At 57.8% G+C, this 19,965-nt stretch overlaps 1 protein-coding gene across 1 annotated transcript in view; it reads right to left on the reverse strand.

The window, feature by feature from the left end:
• Positions 1-1,485: 1,485 nt before the first annotated feature.
• The window catches only part of CLIP2 (CAP-Gly domain containing linker protein 2), a 55,952-nt gene continuing 37,472 nt past the window's right edge, over positions 1,486-19,965 (reverse strand). The window contains exons 9-17 of the mRNA XM_040972796.1: positions 15,971-16,075; positions 13,419-14,357; positions 11,904-11,961; positions 10,383-10,466; positions 9,576-9,732; positions 7,563-7,722; positions 7,071-7,256; positions 6,868-6,930; positions 1,486-2,889 (exon numbers count right to left, since the gene is read on the reverse strand). Coding sequence (XP_040828730.1) covers positions 2,878-2,889; positions 6,868-6,930; positions 7,071-7,256; positions 7,563-7,722; positions 9,576-9,732; positions 10,383-10,466; positions 11,904-11,961; positions 13,419-14,357; positions 15,971-16,075 — 1,764 coding nt within the window. The 3' untranslated portion in view covers positions 1,486-2,877. The remainder of the gene's footprint in view (positions 2,890-6,867; positions 6,931-7,070; positions 7,257-7,562; positions 7,723-9,575; positions 9,733-10,382; positions 10,467-11,903; positions 11,962-13,418; positions 14,358-15,970; positions 16,076-19,965) is intronic.

Below are 19,965 nucleotides of genomic sequence, written 5' to 3' on the forward strand. Positions count from 1 at the left end.
CCATCGGATGGAAGATTTTTCCTATCTCTCCTCCTCTGTACATCTGCCTTTCCAATAAAAATAAATAAATCTTTTTTTTTTTAATCTGTCCCTCCTTATGGACCCACAATGTGTTCATAGGACACTCGGCTCTCCCTACCCCCACTCCCAAATGCCCCCCAGAGTTTTCCTGCCCTAGAGGTTTGCAGGCAAGGGTTATGTGTCAGCAACCCCCCCAACATCCACTTTCTGTCCCGCCTTCTACCCTGTGCCTCCTGGGCACCAAACCTCGAGCACATGAGGGCTCAGGGTGCAGGCCTGACCTTGAACCTCAGGGTCCTTAGGTGACAGTCGGCCGGCCTTGTGCTGCAGCCTGTCCCCAGGCTGGTGGTGACAACAAGGCCTTCTTCCCCAGCCCCCTCCTCTTCATGGCTGTCCACACTGTGCCATATTTGCACGAATGACTGTGACCAGGGAGGCACTGTCCACCTGTCCTCCTGTGGGCACGTGTGAGCGGGCATCTGGCTCTCCTCCTCTCCCATGTCTCCAGCACCCTTGGCCATGGCCTTCATCGTACAGGTGACTGGGTTAACCCGGAGAGGGTCCATGTGTGGATGCCGTTAGAACAGGCTGTCTGGAGGAAGTGCTGTCCACACCCTCCACGGCTCTGCTGGAGATGCTGCCGGGAAAGGCGAGAGGGATGCGGGGGGTGGGGGGGGTCGGGCATGACCGAGCTACCCCTTGGGGAGCAGAGTTGGGGAATCCCTATATACCTGTGTTCTCTGCCCCTCTCCAATTCCTCCTATAGCTCCCATGCCTTGGCTTCCTGTATTTTTTAAATGTGCAAACTCTGCCTTACCCTTTAACAGCTGCACATCTCATCACAGGCTCATCAACCCCGGTAATCAGCTTCTTCCTCCCAACCCCTTTCCCTCTGGGGTCATCACAGCTTGTGACCTTCACCTGACTGCAACCCGGCACCCACGGCCCCTCGCCATCACCATGTGGATCCTCATCCACTGAGAAGGCAGATGCTGCAGCCGACCTAGGGGAGGGAGGAGGGCAGGCGGGAGTGGCCACACCTGCCAGTTCTGCTTCCAGGAACAACAGCTCCTTATCCTGGACCATCTGCACCGCCTCCTCCAGGACGCGGCTCCCACAGGGTCCTATCCAGGGCCCACAGCCCCCTGGTCCCATCTCTCCGCAGAGCTTCCATCTGCCAGGTGTAGAAGTGGGTGCCCTGCACCTGCTCTGGAGAGAACTTGGGAGGAAAGAAATGAACTCACTCCCCAACGGGAAGCACTCTCCTCCAAGGAGGCATTTGTTTTTGCTGTGTGTCAGCAACCCTGGGCAGAGGAGGGCTCAGGGTGCAGGCCTGGCCTTGCTCCTTGGGGGGTCATCCGGTGACCCTCACCATCACCTGTGCTTTTAAAATGTGCAAACTCTGCATTACCCTTCTCCATGCCGAGGCTCTCATTTAGCCCGGATTCAAGGGCAAGGCCAGGCGGCTCTGGCCCATCCTGCCCTGGGAGACCCTCGCAGGACATTCACACCCATATAGGGGTGAGGGGACCCTGCGCTGGGTGGCAACTCCCCTGGGTGGTGGGAAGAGAAGCTGGGAATTCAGGGGTCCTGCCTCAGTCACAAGCTTTATTGTCCTGAAATGGACTCGCCACACTTCAACAATTCCACTGTGTAGGAGGGAGGGGTTGGGGGAGGGGGCTCAGAGGGTGCGAGGCCGAGCTGACCCGGGGGGAGCAGTGTACACCTGCCGTCCGCCCGCCCGGGAGGCTTTCGGCTGTGACAACTGCCTCCTGACTTTGCAGACAGGAGCCGTAGGGCTTGGCTGGATTAGGCCACTGAGCATCATCTCTAGGTTGCTGTTAGTAACACCGCAAGCGACAACTACCGCTAAGCCAATGGGCTGCGTGGGGCACGTGGCAGCGTGTGTCGCCTCGCCTGGGCGCACCTGATGGAGGGGACTGCGGAGGGCGCAGCCGGGGTCCCCCAGGCGCCCGCTCAGGCCTAAGGTGGAAGTAGCCGGGGCACCAGGGGTGCCCTCAGGATGCCGGGGGTGGGGGAGGCAGTTCGATTTCTCAGGCTGGGCCACGCTTCCAGGCCCTTTAGGTTGCCCCCTGGCTCGGGGGTAGTGAGGACCAGTGCTTGAAAAGAGTTGCAAGGGCCCTGGTGGACCGTCAGCACGGAGATGCTGGCATACGCAGGTGTCTCCCACGCGGTTCATGGTGGCTGCACATCCACCCCTGGTCCCTGTGAATGTGTCGCTGTAGTGTGTATGTTGGGGTCACAGTTTGGAGCCATCTGATCCACCCAGGGGCCTACCTCAGCTGGGCCTACCTTGGCCAGGGATCAATCAAGTTGGGGGTAGGGCTGAAGGGAGGGGGTTCCCAAAACTTGCCTAACACTGTGACTCTGGGCCTCGGTGGTCAACCTCTGGCCAGCAGTTTGGAGGTGCTGGTATTGGGGAACAAGAAGAAGGTCATTGTCCCCCAACACCCTGAGCCTGGGGACCTCACTGAAGAAAGCTCAGGATGGCGGTATGGAGTCTTGGGCGGGAAGCGGCTGGAGAACCAGGGGTCCCCGCTCAGGCCCCACAGGAGCTGGCCTTCCTCAGCGCCCCCGTCACACGCAAACTCCGCAAGCTTCTGGGGATGTTCAAGCTGCTGGCCCTGGGCCAGGCTGGGGCTGTGCTGCTGTCCTGGTCCAGCAGGCAGTCCATGGTGGACGGGCAGCGTTGTGTCCACAGGCGGCAAGGACGCTCATGGTACAGTCTGACGTCACCGGAGACAGTTCCTGGCCTCTGCCTGGAGGAGGCGCCACCGGGCAGCCTGGGTGAGGCGCTTGCTATGGACAGGGCCACTCGGCGATGTTCTCCCAGGGTCAGTGCTTGTCCTAGAAAGAGCAGGGGCTGAGTCACCAAGAGTCACCAAAGCTTGGAGGGACAAGGGGGCGCAGACAGCACATACCAAGGCCCTGGGGCAGGTGTGTGTGGGGGGAGCCTGCTGTGTCTGGGGTGGTTGGGTAGGGGAGATGCAAGTGGGAAGAGGTGGTGGAGTGGGGTTCTCCAAGAGCTTGGAGCACCCAGAAATGGAAACTGGAGGGCCCGAGCCTCAATGTTCCCACCTACAAAATGGGCTTGGCACATGCCATGGCACTGGCCCTCCTGGCCCCTCCCCTCCAGGCTTGGTGGTCCCACGCAGGGGAACTGTGTGTGTGTGTGTGTGTGTGTGTGTGTGTGTGTGTGTGTGAGTTGGGAGGAAGAGAAGGGAGCAGATTCACACCTCACTTTTTCCGCAAGCATTTCTGGGAACTCCCTGGAAGAAGTGGCTTTCTAGAACTTCCTGGGCCGGAGGGCTGCCCTCTCATCCTTGCCTGGGCCGGAGGGCTACCCTCTCATCCTTGCCATAAACCCCATGCCGGTTCCGTCCTTGCCAGACACTGTCCTTGTTATAGGGGTGCCGGCCTCAGCAGCAGTGGAGAACTCCCCCAGAATGGTTGTGAGCCAGGCTCTGGCTGCCTGGTGCTTCTCACCTCTGGGAGGTGATGCCTGGGCAGTGAGGGGCTTGGAATATTGTGAGGATTGTGGGGGAGAGGACAGGGCAGGGTACAGCCACCAGGTGCACCCCCCCCCACCCCCAGTAAATCACGCCACCAAGCCAGCGCACCTTCTGGAGTTCCCTAGCTCCGTGAAAGGCAACATCACCAGGGCAGCTGTGTGAAGTGGAGCCTCTATAAGGGCTGCTTAATAAAGCAAAGCCAGAAAATGCTCTGGTTTCAAATATTTTGTGGCTAAAAATACCCCAGAACACAGAGACGGCAAAGGGGACATGAGGGCGGGGCCTGCCAGGTGGATCTCTCATAGACCAACGGCCATCCCTGTGGCACACACATAGACACCGCAGTGGCAGTGTGGAGACCGCACGCGGCACCTGCTCCAGGGGACTGCTGAGGCCAGGCCGATGGACGTGGGGTACCCTTGGAGAGCCATGACCTTGCCGGCGGCGGTGGTGGTGGCAAGACTGACCCCAGACATGGGAGTCTCTTGTGTTTTGACCTGCATTGTGGCTGCACCTGCCGGGCACGTGCAGAACCATGCCCCTCCTGGGGAAGCTGGGCATAGAGTATTTCAGGCCCTGAGATGTGGTTGCACTCAGAAATTTAACACAAGCGCAGCACTATACAGCTTCCAACAAGTTCACGGAGCGATGGAACAAAAAACCCTTCTTTCCAAGGGTGAGCATTTGGCCTGGCCATGAAGACAGAGGTTAGGACATTCACACCCCATTGTCACAATGACTGGGTTTGAGACCCAGCTGTGGCTCCCGTCTCCAGCCTCCTGCTGTTATAGTCCCTGGGAAGCAGCTGTGAGGGCTGCGGGGGTGGAGCCCATGCCTCTCTCCCTGCCCCTGCATCCCTGGCATGGGGGAGATGCCCCGGAATCCCCTGGCTCCCAGCCCACCCTGGCCCAGCCCCGGCCGCTGCAGACATTTGCTGAGTACACCAGCAGGGGGAGCACTCTCTCGTATCAAGTTCATAAAAATCTTTTCAAAATGATGTTTTGGTGTGGAAAAAAAATAATTCTGAAATGCACTATGCATTTCCATTAGCTCTGCAAGGATTTCTCATGTAAACAATCTCTAAATGTTTTCAGACCAACATAAGCTGTGCTTTAATTCCTCTGCTATGAGCTGCCAGGTGCCCTCCTGGACACACACAGCCCTCCACATGGGGGACGAGAGACAAGGCAAATGGAACAGAGCCGTGGGCCAACAACGTACTGTGGGGCAGAAGGTGAAACACGACGTTCCAGATGCTGTTCTTAACACTTCTTCTTATAAGTCTGAAAGTTTTTCGAAGTTAAAGATGTAAACACATACCATACACAGTGTGTGGTTGTGCAATGATACTTGTCATTTGCACAGGGACATCAGCAAGTTCCAAATCCTGAGGGCCAGCCTACCGGATGCCCCTGAGTGGGGACACGCCACCAGGCACGTCCCTGTGTCCAGGTGCCTCATAGGTGCACCTGTGCCGGTACTTCCAGAAGTTAAGTTCATGGCCAACAGCGTGGTCTCTTTCAGGCACAGCCGGGGGCCACTCCCAGCAGCAGGGTTGCCCACAAAAGAGCAGGAAAACCCCAATGCTTGGCGAGCTGGAGACTGCAGGGGGAGGGGGACCCTTGTTCACAGTGTGAGCCATGGGATGAGAAGGCAGAGCACGGCCTGGCTCGGCCTCAGGTGGGAACCCAGGGTCACGAAGCTCCACACGCGTGCCTCCCTCTCTCTCGTCTACCCGGGGACAGCAAGCCAGGGCTCTCATTCTGGGAAGAGGCGTCCCAGCGGGTCTGCAGGTGTGGGATTCTCCGATGAAGAGGCCAACTGCAGGTGTCAACAGGGGAGGGGGTGCTTCCAAACAGGTCATGGGAAAATGGACCTGGGGCCACCTCCACTGAGGTGCAATAGGCTACGCCTCCATCTGTGGCACTGGCATACCATCTGGGCACAGGTTTGTGTCCCGGCTGCTCCACTTCCCATCCAAGTCCCTGCCTGTGGTCTGGGAAAGCAGTGGAAGATGCAGCAGGTGCTTAGGCCCTGTGTCCACGAGGGAAATCCGGATGAAGCTCCTGGCTCCTGGCTTCAGGCTGACCCAGCTCAGGCTGGTGCGGCCCTTTGGGGAGTGAGCCAGAGAATGCAATTTCTGTGTCTCCTTCTCTCTGGAGCTCTGCCTTTCAAGTGAAAATAAATACATCTTTTTAAAGGGGGGGATAAAATACAAATTTTCAAGCAAAAATGTAAAAATCTGTGCATACAAAGTATTCTAAAAGGTCATAGAAATCTATGATGAAGAAACTGGATTTCAACTTTTTGTTTTGCACTAAATCACATTTTTTATTTACAAAAAAAAAAAGTATCTTATTTATTTGAAAAGCAGAGTTATGGAGAGGGAAGGGGGAAGTAGAGAGGACCTTCCATCCGCTGGTTCACTCCCCAAGTGGCTGCAACAGCCAGAGCTGGGCCACTTCACAGCCAGGAGTCAGGTGTGTCATCTGGTCTCCCTTGTGAGTGGCAGGGGCCCAAGCACCTGGGCCATCTTCTGCTGCTTTCCCAGGTGTATCAGCAGGGAGCTGGATCAGAAGTGGAGCAGCCGGGACTCGAACCAGCGCCCACATATGGTACTGGTGTCTTAGGAGGAGGCTTAACTTGCTACACCGCAGCAACAGCCCCTAAACTTTTTTTTTTTTAATGAGTTTATCCATTTAGTTGAAGACGAAGGGGAGAAAGAGCGCCCCCTCATCTGCTGGTTCACTCTTGAAATAGCTCCAAGAGCCAGAGTTGGCACAAGGCTGAGACTGGGAGTCAGGGATTCCATCCGGGTCTCAGGAACCCAGGGAGCTGAGCCATCACGGTGGCTGCCCAGGGCCTGCCTGCACCGGGGATGTGTGTGTGTGGAGGGGATGCAGTGAACACTCAGGAGTCCCTGCCTGGGCTGCCCGGGTCTTAACCCTGGGGCTGAGCACCTGCCCTCCAACTCAGCTCCACAGTTCCCTGGTACTCTATGAAGTCTCCAATCACACACACACACACGCTTAGGAAAGTTCTGGAAACATGTCATTTTAAAGCATTCATCTTGGTTGTCACCCCTGTCTGGGCAGAAAGAGGCTACTGGTGTTCTCATCGTGTGCGCGCGCGCGCGTGTGTGTGTGTGTGTGTGTGTGTGTGTGTGTGTGTGTTTCCTAGAAGCTTCCTCACAGGTACACTTTCTTCTGCAAGCAGGGATGGGCACCGATTCCTAGTGGACCCTGCCTTGTACTGCCCCTCACTTGGTTTCTGTTCTGGGGGTGGGGATCTCCGTGGTTTGGGGCGCCCTCACCTCCTGCTTGTGGGCCTTGTCCTGCTGGTGGATGCCGTTGGCCGAGCTGCCAGTGCCCAGGGTCTGCAAGAGGCACAGAGTGGCTGAGCAGCGGTTCCCAGCTCGCCCACCAGATGGGGATGTCTACCCGCCAAAGCCTCCACCCCATCGCGGCCACTGCGCGGGGCGCGGGGCCAGATGCACCTGCTCCACCCCGAGCTCACCTGGGCCTTGTCCACGCCGCCCCGCGTGGCCTCCACAAGCTTCTCCACCTGTTGCACTTGGTCGAGCGCCTCCCGCAGTGCGTCCTCCGTGCTCATGAGCTGGCGCTGCAGCCGCAGGAGCTCGGGCGCCGAGGATGGGTCGATGAGCGAGTAGCGCCTCTGGTCCGCCAGCGACCGCTCCTTGTCCTGGGAGCAGAGGGAGAGCGGGACGGTGTGTGCGTGTGCACGGACGCCCACGTGCTGAGGGTAGGGGTGGCAGCTCCACGCAGGCAGGAGACACGTAGGGCCTGGTTACCACCTCCTGTCCCCAAAGCCTCCTCCGGGCGAGGGTAGGGGTGATGCAGTCCGTTCTCACCTCCCCAAATCCTTGGGCACCACCCTCATTTCCTGTTAAGCAGTCAGAACCTGTCTCTGAGACTCTTGCTGCCCCAGGGACGCAGGCCCCGGGAGCTCACAGGTCTGGGCGGCCTGTCCGTCCCTGTCCCTACATACCAGGCCGGTGAGCTTCTCGCGCAAGCATCGGATGTCCTCTTTGAGCTTCTGCTCCTTGACTCGCCATTCGGCCTTATGAACCTCCCGGCTCAGGTCCCGCTCCGGCCCTGGTGAGTGGCGGTTGGCTTCCAGCAGCAGCACCCGCAGCTCGTTTAGGCTCCTGCAGCCGGCCAGGGAGGGGCTGCGGTCAGGCCGGCTCCCCAGCATCATGGGCCAGGTGCCATGGGGGTAGGTAGGTATTGGATACCATGCAAGGTGGAAGGCACTGCCCCACAGCCCAGGAGCGGAAGGGATCCGGGCTCAGGCAGTTGGCATTTCCTGGCATGTTTGCAAAGAGAATATATTTATAGAAAGATGGGGCCGGAGTAGTGGCATAGCAGGTAAAGCTACTGGCCTGCAAGGCATGATGCCAGCATCCCATAGGGGCACCAGTTTGAGTCTTGGCTGCTCCACTTCCCAACCATCTCCCTGCCGATGCACTTTAAGTGCCTAGGTGCTTGGGCCCCTGCAGCCATGTAGGAGACCTGGAAGAAGTTCCTGGTTCCTGGCCACCTGGGAGAGTGAACCAGCAGATGCAAGATCTTTCTATCTCTGTTGGCCGACTCTATGAAATCTCCCCTTGGGATAGGAGAGGGCGTGGTGGAGAAGACAGCTTGGAGGAGGCTCGTGGGGCTGTAGCAGGTGCACCTGCCGAGGGCGGGGCCGCCTTCCTGTGTCTGTCTGGCTCCCTCCTGGGCAGGGCCCTGTTCGGCAGGGAAGTGCTGAAGTTAGAGCGACTCTAACACAGAAACATCCGATTGTACGGCACACCCACCGTGGGGGAGGAGTGCACAGGGTGCCGGTGGATCACCGGGACTAGGTGGGGAGACCCAGATGGCCGGTTCCCCCTGGCAGGGACGGTGCTTCCCAGCTGTGGCAGAGGGTTGGGAAGGTGGGGTCAGGGGGAGTGAAGCTTGAGGGCAGCCTGGAACCACAGGGATACAACAGTTTCTCTGACAGCCTCGACTGCTAGCCTGGTCTTTTCACTCTCTTTTTAAAAGATGCATTTACTTTTATTTGAAAGGCAAATTTACAGAGAGAGAGAGAAAGGTTATCTTCCATCTGCTAGTTTACCCCCCAAATAGCTGCAACGGCCAGAATTGGGCTGGTCCAAAGCTGGGAGCCTGGAGCTTCTTCTGGGTCTCCCATGTGGGTGCAGGGGCCCAAGCACTTTAGTCATCCTCCATTGCTTTCCCAGGTGTGTTAGCAGGGAGCTGGATCAGAAGTGGGGGCAACTGGGGCTCCATTTGAATGCTAGAACTGCAGAGGGAGGCACTGGCCCCTAGCCTGGTATTATAAAGTTTCCCAGAGGTCCTAAATAAAATGTTTGCAGGAGGTGGGCTCTTGGCACAGCACATGAGTTTCCGCTTGGGAGACCCACAGCCTGTGCCTGGTTCGATCCCAGCTCTTCTGCTTCCAGTCCAGCTTTCTGCCAACGCACACTTGAGAAGCAGCAGGTGAGGGCTCTGGCACTAGCCTCCTGCCACCCACACTAGAGGCCTGGATGGAGCTGCAGGCTTCCGGCTTCAGCCTGGCTCCACCCTGGCTGCTGCAAGCATGTGGGGGAGTGTGCCAGCAGGTGCAAGATCTCTCTGTGCCTCTCTGACTTTCAAACAAAAATAACAAAAAGTTTTAAAAAGCCTCATCCGCACTTGGGCTGGCTTTAGGATACAGATGAGCCTGCCACCCGTGATGCCAGCATACCATATTGGAGCTCCAGTTCGAGTTCCTGGCTGCTCTACTTCCTATCCAATTCCCTGCTAATGCACTTTAGGAAAGCAGTGGACGATGACCCAACTGCTTGGGACCCTGCACCTACATGGAAGGCCCAGAAGAAGCTCCTGACTTCAGACCAGCCATGTGGGGAGTGAAGCAGCTGATGGAAGATGGATCTGTCTCTTAAGTCTGCCCTTCGTATCCATCATCACGGTGTTAAGGGCTTTGGGAGAACGCCGCGCAGCCCGGCCCACTCACCGCTCTTTCTTGAGCAGCTCCTGGCTGATGAGGACCAGCTGGCCTGAGGCGTCATGCGTCTTCCGGGACACGGCCTCCAGCTCGGCCTCCAGCCGCCGCCTCTCCTTGAGCAGCGCCTCCATCTTCTTCTCTCCCGACTTGCACTTGCTCTCGAGCGCTGAGGAGAGAGAAGGCAGGGATGGCGCTGAGGACACCCCACATCAGAGGTCTTGGGGTACGGGGACTATGTACCACTGGGGAGCTGGGATGATATCTCAGGCAACCAGGGACTCCGGAGGGTGGCACCACAAGGATGCTAGAGCCCCCATGTCCAGCAGGCTGGGGGCGGGCATGTCCCGTCGCTGGAGGATGTGGTGTGTCTGTTGGCTTCTGGACATGTTAGACCACAGCCTTCACCTTGACTGCGCTAGGGCCTGAGGTCACCTGAGTGCCACGGAGGGCCCGTTAGGTTACATGACAGATGGAGACAGAAGAGGAGTTAAGAGCCACTCCCCTACTCTCAAAGCTGGGAAGGAACCAACTCTAGCCCCCACCTGCCTCTCCCCAGGTGCTGTGCTCTGTGGATCTCACTCTGAGATATAGCCTGGGTGAGGGACCAGGCCCTGGGCTTGCCTGGCTGGGGCTGGGGGCAGGGGGGCATGTCAGGCTGTGCAGGTGCAAGGGCGGCACAGAAAAACTGGCTTTCCTCCCCTAGGCGCACTGGGGGAAGGGACAGGGTACCAGGGGCTGGCCCTGTCCCTCCTGGTGGACCCCGCCCACCCTCCTGCCAGGCCCTGCCCACATCTGCCCAGTGGGCAGGAGACTTACCACTTACTTGGGCCTTGAGCGTCTCGGTCTGGGATGTCAAGGCGGTCACCTCTTTGTCCCTCTTGTTTAATTTGTCCTGCAGGTCTGGGGAGGGGAGAGGGACCAATGAGTGAGGGACAGCCCCCCTGCCCCAGGCACCTGCAGGATCCCACACATGGAAGGGGCCAAGTTTGGCCTCCTGGGTTTGGGTGGTTCTGCCCGCCAGCCCCCTCTCCCAGGCACCCGTTTTGAGGAAGCAGAAGGAAGTGGATGGCCCAGGCGGTCTTGGGCCACCTGGCTCCTGACCTGGATAAGTGAACAGGGGAGGGGTCGCTGGAATAAGGGGCTGGGAGTGAGCCAGTGGACACAATGGAAGATTTCTCTGTCAGTCTGCCTCTCAAGTGAATGAAGACACACATACTTTTTTTTTTTAAGTTCATCAAAAAACAGGATGAAAAGACAAGTAGCACAAAAAATTATTTTGAAAAAATAGCCAAAAGACAAATCACCCATGAAGGAAAAAAAAATTTTGTAGTGTCATATATAAAGAGCTTCTAGAAACCAACAACAAGACCGATAACCCAGTCAGGAAACACAGGCAAAGGACACGACTAGACAGGGAAATGGAGAATTACATCCTTGCTTCCGTCACAGCGAGAGCACGTGGAGCTGAAGCCAGCTCAGCCGACAGCTCTACAGAGAGCAATCAGACGCCTCATCAATTACCCTGTCTGGAGGTCAGGAGCTCTCAGCCGGGAGTTCAAAGTGACCAGGGGCCCAGCGTGGTGGTGTAACACGCTAACCCTCCTGTAAGCACCAGTCATTCACAATCTGCTTTGGTCAGCAGGAAACTGACTTTACGTGCAATGGCATTTTCACCCCAAAGAGCATTCTAGATGCAGGAGGGTTTTCAAGGCACATGTTTTCTTTAAAGATTTTTTTTTTTAATTGAAAAACTCAGATTTACAGAGAGGAGAGAGAGATCTTCCACCTGCTTGCTCACTCCACATGTAGCTGCAATGGGCCTCCCACACAGGTGCGGGGTCCCAAGGCTTTGGGCCATCTTTCTCCTGCTTTCCCAGGTCACAAACAGGGAGCTGGATGGGAAGTGGAGCAGCCAGCAGAGACACAAACCAGCGGATTTAGCAACTAGGCTATCACGCTGGGCGCTCGAGGCATACTTTTAAAGAGGTATCACTGAAGGGGTGGGCAGTGCGAGCCCATTTCTAGTATTTCCTGGCTTGTCTGCGTTATAAGACATTTCTGGGAAGGGTACAAAGCGGTCGACGCTGTGCCATCAGCAGGGGGAGCCTGGGGACCAGGCAATGCCTTGTTCTTGCATCGAGCTTAGGAAATGAAGTTCAAGCCAGAGGACACGCGCTCTCAGCGCTCCAGGAAGCCAGCGGTGCCTTCCTCACCTGCAGGAGGAGGAGGAGGGGTTCCCGGTCCTGTGTACACAGCCCAGTCTCAGGCAGGGGTGGGCACAAGATGCACACTACACCCAGAGGGGCACCTGCTAGAAGCAGCCCAGCAGCTACTCACCCTGCACCGTCTCCTTTACCCGTATCTGCTCCTCCGTGAGGTCATTCGACTCGATCATCTGCAAGAAGAGTCCCTGTCAGGGAGTGGCCTGCCCCGCCACACTCTCTCACCCTGGCCGCGGCCCTGCCCAGCCACCCGCGGCTCGCATGCCTCACCCCTACTCAAAGGTGTGTGTGTGTGTGTGTGTGTGTGTGTGGAAGGAGGGGCGACTCAGAGTCCCAACACAGGGTCCCATCTGGAATCTTCTAGAACCAGGGACCCGTTCTCAGCACCTCCTGGAGACGAGGACTTCCAGCCTCAGTTTGCCCTTTGTAAACAAATATGTCTCCCGCACCCCCTGAGGGTCGCGTGTGCAATGCAGACCATGGCCGACTGTAGCGGGGATGTCAGTATTGTCTCACTTCATCTCAGCGAAAAACCCAGAAACCAGGGGGAGAATAAATAAATGAAGTCAGCACGGCCAAGACCACCACACACAGTCAGCCGGGGTCTTGGACCTCACACTCGCCTCTCACACCCCTGGCCCTGATGAGGCTCGGTCAGTTAGGATGACTAAGTAAGCCCTTGAGTCTCACCACCCCTAGCCGCACACTGTAGGAAGATGGGGTACACAGGGAAGGTGGGTTTTAAAGCCTACGGGAGCCCCCCCAAATCTGATTGTTCCTGGACCCCTAACCTCAAAATCTAGGGAAGACACACAGGTCCCACTGGAGATCCCAGTGTGCATGGAAAACCATGAGAAGGGCCTCCCTGAGTCAGCTCCTTCTCCTGCTGGGATGAGGGCTGGGGGCTGGGGGGCGCTTCTCCAGGCTGTCTTCAGGGACCCTGGGAGCCCCACTCCTCTTGCTCCCCGGAGGCACTGGGGGTGGTAGACACCTCCCCCACAGGACAGCAGGGAGCCTCAACTTGCCCATCTGGGAAATAGGAGGTCACAGTCCAGTCCCACACTGCTATCCCTGGAGGGGCTAGGGATGTGGTCAGCTGAGACCACAGGAGGACAGATGCTGGCGAGGTTTGTGGAAGTGCAGCCAGCCATTGGCATCTGACATGGAGGGGATGGAGTAGGGGGAGGTGAGAAAGCAGCCTCTTAACCCCTCCTCCCATATTCTGGGCCATTCCATTGTGACTAAGCCTCAGTGAAGTGGGAAGCGAGTCATCCCATCTCCCCTACTCAGCGCTCTGGCTCCCTGGGCCAGCCCGGAGGCCCTGGGTGCTGGGTGGGGGTTAGAGAGAAGTAAGGGATCAATATCCAAGGAGGCTCAGAAGTTGAGCCTTGGTGAGCTAGCGGGCTGGGCTGCAGTAGTCCACCCACCCCCACCAGGTCGGCACAGACCACCCCCACCCTGGGGTCAGTCATCCACTCATGGTCCCTTCTTACAGGGACAAGGGGCTTCTCTTGCGACCCCAGGTGCCTCTGGCCTGCCATGGGCATGCTCCTGGGGGAGGGGAGAGAAGAGGGGGTGGTCACTGAGTACTCCAGCCACCCCCACCCCCGCAGCAGGACAAGCTGCCTACGTGCGCGTGCTGCTCGGAGCACAGGGCCTCGGCAGCCTGCAGTCTGTTCTCAGCCACCAGCAGCTTCTCGCGCAGCCGCTCGGCCTCTTGCCGGCTCTGCGCCTCCGCCCGCTGCAGCCGCTCGTGGTCCAGCATCTTCTTTTCGGCCAGCGAGATCTGCTCCTTGAGGAATTCGATGGCCTGCGCCTGGCCCCGGTACTCGGCGTCCAGGCGCTCCAGCTCCTGCACGCGCAGCTCGGCGCGCCGCCGCTGCTCCTGCGCCTCCTGCAGCTCCAGCCGCTGCTGTCCGGCCTGCGCCTCCAGCTGTGCCCGCCAGTGCTGCCGCAGCCCCGCCAACTCGGCCTGCGCTTCCCGCAGCTGCTGCCGCAGGCCCTCCTTCTCTTTCACGTGCACGGCCGTCTCCAGGTCGTGCTTGGCCTGCAGGTTGCCCAGCTCCAGCTGGTGCTCCATTTTGATGCCTTCCATCACTGCTTTCAGCTCGCCGATCTCCTTCTGCTGGGCGCCGGGGCCTGAGTGTAAGGTGGCCTTGAGGTCCTCCAGGGACTTCTGGTGGTCGGACGCCAGCGAGTCCAGCTTGGACTTCCAGTTGTCCATGAGGCCCATGTTCTCGCTGGTGGCCTGCTGCACCTTGGCCTTGAGGTCGGCCACCTCCTGCGCGTACTTGTCGTTGGCGGCCCGCAGCTTCTCCACCTCCGCCTGGTAGGCCTTCAGGGCTTTCTCGTACTTGTCCCGCAGCGCCCCGCTCTCCCGCTGCTGCTCCTGGCTGGCCGACAGCAGCCGCTCCCGCAGTAGCCTCTGTGTCTCGGCGGCCTCGGGCTGGTCGGCCGGTGGAGGGCCCGATTGCAGCAGGCACTGCTGGAGCTCCTGGATCTCGCCTCGCCGCAGGTTCAGCTCCTCTTCCAGCTGCAGCACCCGCGACTTCTCGGCCACCGTGGTCAGCTGGAGGAGGAGGGCGGGGGAGGAAGGGGGGAGGGCCAGAGGTCAGTGGGCAGGTAGGGGTGGGAGCGAGGAAGTGTTGGCGGTGGGGAGGGGGGCCACGGGAGGGAAGGGGGCACTTTGGCCACCTGTCCTCAGAGACCCTCACCCCTTCCTGGCTGACTGGTTCCCCCTGTGACTGACCAATGTCCCTCGTACCCCAGGCGGGTTGGGACAAAATGGGCGTTAGTAGACAACATCTCTTTGAGGTTCTTGCGTTCGTTAAGCGAGTATTACAGCAGATCTGAATCCTACAACAAACATTGCACGCATTTAGGGGACTCTGGGTACTACACACTGACGTGTGAGCCGCCACTCGGGGCAGGGTAGTTCTCAGCTAGCATTTCTTTCTGGTGAAAAGAAGCAAATGCTGAGTTTGTGTGTGTGTTTTCTTTTTTAAGCAGCAGAGGCATGGAATGAATTTTTGCATAATTCTGCTATAAAAAAAAAATCCGCAGCAGAACGCACTGGCTCGTGGTGGGGCTGACTGAAGGGGGTGGCTCACAGAGGGTCCGGTCTCCTGTCCGGGACCCATCTGCCAGGTGAAGGCACCAGGGCCGCGGCTCCGTCCTTCCATCCACCTGCTTCTGGTGTTGGTGAACCTGGGTAAACTCAGGTTGAGATGTCTGCGTGCTGGGAGGGCCTACCCCCCTTGGAGGGGATGGGTCAGTTTCAGCACAGGGCCAGCACGCACACACATACTGCGCGCTGTCCCAGTACACGCAGGCATTGGGCCAAGGGCGGGGTGTGCCAACAGATCTTGACCGCAGGGTCACCAAGCAGTAACTGACCCTGCGTAGTACATGTTGTTTCCACCAGTTATGCCATTGTCTGGTCAGTTTCCCCACCAGGAGAGTGGCACCACCCAACTATGTGGCTGTGGGCAATGCACGGTGTATGTGTGTGCAGTTCCAGCCATGTGGCTGTGTGCTGTGCAGTGTGTGTGTGTGTGTGTGTGTGTGTGTGTGTGTGTGTGTGTGTGTGTGTGTGTATGCAGGCCCAGCCGTGGGGCTGTGGGCATTGCCAAGTGCCTGCTGTGTGAACATGCACATTGCATGGTGTGCTGTTTAGAACATGGACGCTGTGTGTACAGAGTCCCATAGGGCCTGGATGCTCAGACCATGCCTTCAAACTCAACTCTATCCTTCCTGGTAGCTCTGCAATGCATTTGTATTCCAACAGCCTGCTGCAGGGTGTGGGCCCACCATGCATCTCATCCCCGGGGGCCACTCCTACTCCCCCCAAATCTGACCACTCCCTCAGCCTCTGTTGCCACACAGAGGTGAACACAGAGCATTCTCAACAACTGGGGCCATGAGCTTGAGGACAAAGCCCCAGAGGACACTGACCTCACTCCCCTCCGCCCCGCCCACCTCTTCCAGAAGTCTCACTTGACCTTGGCCCCTAGTGCCTTCCTAAGTCTGAGCTTCTCTCCCAGAAGGGGTGCAAAAGAACAAAGACAGGAGGCCAGTGGCCGCAGACGGAGAGAGCTGGAGGGGTGTGTTGAGGGGACAGAGAAGCTGGAGGGGGCGTTGAGGGGCCCCGGGCAGTGGTGGGCGGGCAGGTGGGTTCGTTACCCTGTTGTCCGCTAACTCCCTGAGCAGCCGCTCGGCCTGAGCCTTCTCCAGCAGCAGGCTCCGCTCCAGCTCCCCAATGCGCGCATGTTCCAACTGTGTCTGGGTCTGCTCCGCCCATGACAGGACAAAGGGCAGGGGTCAGGGGACAGGGCACAGGGCACAGGGGACAAAGTGGAAGCCGGAGGAAGAAAGAGGAGAGTGGGAGAGAGAGAGGGAAAGAGAAAGAGAGAAAGGAGGCGTCATTGTCTGGAATAAGGCAAGGAGAGCAGGTGGACGGGCCGGAAGTGTTCAGGGCAAGACATGAGGTCTGGGGATGGGCTGCAGGGCCTGGTGCCCACTCCTGGCTGGTCCCTGCTGGGCTGGCAGTGGGCACCCATTCCCTGTCAACCCCCTCTTTCTAGGCAGCTCCTGTCCTTGCCAGCCTGCGAGCTGTGTGAACTCATCCTGGGTGCAGCCAGGCTCTGTGTGGTAGACCCCGGGGCTCAAGCTGCAGAGGAAAGAACAGGCTGCCCCGCTTCAGGCCACCCTGCCCCAATGCCCTCGGACTAGCCTCCTCGGTGGAGGGCTGGGCTGTGCCTCCCGTTGCCCTGCCCCGAGTTTGCCCCCCACCCCCACACCCCACGCAGGGATGCCTGGTGCCCAGAGAGCACAGAGCGCCTCTGTCTGAGCCAGACGACGCCCACTGCTCGGGCTAACAAAGCTGGCATTCTCAGGGTGTCCGGTCTGGCATCTGAATGGCAGCCAACTGGGGAAGGGGCCCAGTACCCTCACCCTGGGCACCCGGAGGAGCCTGGAAATCGAATCCATCCTAGGGAGAAGCAAGAGGCTCCTCGTGACCCTGTAGGAGAGAAGGTTCCAGCAAATCTTTGGGGGTGGCACAGCGAGATGACACCCATGGCTGTCCCTTGTTTTTCCTGGGGGCTGCCTCGGAAAGCAAAGACTGTGGAAACTCAAGTCCCTTAGAAAAAGTCAGAGTGGCATCTGTGAATGGCACACAGCCTTCTGTACACTGTAGGGTTTTTTTTTTCCCCCAACAAATTTGAGAGGTACAGATGTATTTCCATTTGCTGGCGTACTCCCCAGTTGCCTGCAAGGTCAAGTTCTGGGCCAGGGTTGCCCCACAGGAAAGCATTCCAGGTCTCCCAGGAAGCAGCAGGAATCCAAGCACTTGAGCCTCCCAGGGTCTGTGTTAGCAAGAACTGGGGATGGGGGAGCTGCCACTGGAAGGTTAAGCAACAGGAGCATCTCAAGGGTGCCGTTTGAGTCCCCGCTTCTCATCCAGCTCCCTGGTAATGCGTCAATACGTCAGGGAAAGCAGAGCCGGAAAAGGCTCCTGGGCGAGGAAACGCCTCTCCTTGCACAAGGTCAAAGTCACGACCCCCCAGTCCCTCTCCATCACTTCTGGCACTCAGGACTTGCTTAACATACAAATCCAACCGCAGGTGCCTCTGCGAGGGGGTGGTTTGATATTGGGAGGTGGTGGTGGTGATATTGCTTGCACTCTGCCCAGGGTACGCAGAATGGGGAGCCCCACATTCCTACCACGTGACTAGAGGTGACATTCCTAAAACTAGGGTGGAGCAGCCCTTGGGGGTGGGCGGTGTGAGGGTGATCTCAAAACTGAGCCTTGTGTGGGGGGGCAGCATGGGGCATATGACATGCACACAGGAACCAGGTGTCCAAGGAAGAGAGAGAGGGAGGCAGACAGACAGACACGGGGCTCAGACACGCCAGGCAGCGCTGAGGACGGCAAGGCCCGGAATGCAAACCTCCACAGTGAGATCCAGAATTTCAAGTGCCGGACCTTCTACTCTGGGATCAAAATCTCAGGAGGCCACTGCTCCCGGACTGAGCCCCCAGCCCACGCCCAGACACGCAAGATGGGGAAACGGAAAAGAGAGAGTGTTGGGCACACCGAAGTTCTCCCCAGTAAAAACAAAACTGCTCACACGAGCTCCTGGGAACCAGGAGCCAGGATTGGTAATGGCCTGGCCTCCCACGTGGGCTGGGGTCAGTGGGCAGCATGGGCCTGGGCACCTCTCCTGAGTTCTGCCCCGGGTGTTCATCAAGCAGGCATTCCACCGTGCCGGCTCCCCCTTCCAAGGAGGAAAGGTACGTGGCCAGTCTCCACGCCGCCCTTTGTGTTTTCCAATCTTATGGGGACTCACACACATGTCCCGCATCAGAAGAGCTGGGTCCAAGTTCAGTGCACACCCTGGGGGGCAGCAGGGAATGGCTCAAATCCTGGGGTCCCTGTGAGATCTGGATGGAGTTCCTGGCTCCTGGCTCTGGCTCAGCCCAGCCCTCTAATTACAAGCGTTAGCGGAATGAACGAGCAAACAGGAAATCTGTCTCTTTGCCTTTCAGACGAAATCAAACCAACCCATGTTCCCCGGTCCATGACTCAGCGTGCCGCTGATGATGAACTGACAAGTGTCTATAAAAGCTGTGGTCAAAGATTGTATTATGGAATGCCCGGCACGATAGCGTAATGGTTAAGGTCCTTGCCTTGAACGCGCCAGGATCCCATATGGACACCGGTTCTAATCCTGACAGCTCCACTTTCCATCCAGCTCCCTACTTGTGGCCTGGGAAAAGCAGTCGAGGATGGCCCAAAGCCTTGGGACCCTGCACCCGTGTGGGAGACCCAGAAAAAGTTCCTGGCTCCTGGCTTTGGGTAAGTGCACAGCACTGGCCATTGTGGCCACTTGGCATGAATCATTGGATGGAAGATCTTCCTCTCTGTCTCTCCTCTTGTCTGTACATCTGCCTTTCCAATAAAATAAATAAATCTTAAAAAAAAATACAAAAAAAAAAGAAGATTGTATTGTACAGCTTGCTAAGCTGCCACTTGTGACACCAGCACCCCATATCAGAGCGCCAGTTCAAATCCCGGCTGCTCCGTTCCCAATTGAGCTTCCTGTTGATGCTCCAAGGGAAGCAGTGGAGGATGGCCTGAACGTGTGGGGCCCTGCCACCACACAGGAGGCCAGGATGGAGTTGCAGGTCCTTCCTCTGGCCTTCAGCCTGGTCCAAGCTTGGCTGGTGCAGCCGTTTAGGGTTGGACGACATCTCTCTGTGTGTCACTTGTTCCAATTAAAAAAAAAAAAAAAAAAAAGCTTTGGTTCCAAGATGCTTGGAGCCTGAGGGGGCAGGGAATGGGAGTAGAGCCAACACAGATGGGCTGTGAGCTAGTAGCAACTGGATGGTGGCAGCAGCCAGTTCAGCATCCCACTTTCCCTACTTCTGCACAGCTAAAAAAATTTCCAATATTAAAAATTTAAAAAGACATTTTTGAAAAAAGACTATTTTGGCTTCAATGCAGAGAACATGCTAGAATAAAAATGGCAGGGCCTGGCCAGTTATAGCAAAGGGGACAGCTGAAGGGGCTGGGGACAGGGCTGGGCAGGGAGGAGAGGGTGTGGCTTGGCCGTGTGCATGGGCTGCACCCACCCGGAACCCCAGGACAGAGTCGTTTGTGGAACAGGGTCCCGGGGCAGAGGAAGTTGCACCGGGTAAGGGTGGGCCCAGTGTGCAAGGCCACATAGGCAAGTGGCCAGGGGAAAGCCATTGCCCGCTGAGGACCACCAAGGGGTGCCCGTAGGCCTGCCAGAAGCAAGAGAGAGAACGGGATGGGGGGCTCTGGTGCTCATTCCTTGACTTTCAGGATGGGCAAGGATGAATGTGACCACTGGGTTTGTACAATACCCAGTCCCATTCTGACAAGTACGAGCTGCCTGTCACCGTCTGTCCCACCCCTCTCTTCTCCCTCTCAAGGCTGATTGGACCTGAGGTGGACATGGGATCCAAAGCCTGCCATGCCATTGGGTTGCTCGGAACTAATCAGGCTCTCTAAAGAGGATACCAAGCAGGTGTGGGCCCTGGTGACCAGGCAGGGTCGGAGAAGGGAGTTTTTGGGCCAAGAGGCCAGGAGGGAGAGACAGACCAAACCATGGGCCACTCTGCAGCTGGAGCTGGGGAGGGGACTGGCCTCT

The sequence above is a fragment of the Ochotona curzoniae genome, unplaced genomic scaffold, assembly GCF_017591425.1.
Source record: "Ochotona curzoniae isolate NIBS_2020 unplaced genomic scaffold, NIBS_Ocur_1.0 contig_2321, whole genome shotgun sequence".
Classification (NCBI taxonomy): Eukaryota; Metazoa; Chordata; class Mammalia; order Lagomorpha; family Ochotonidae; genus Ochotona; species Ochotona curzoniae.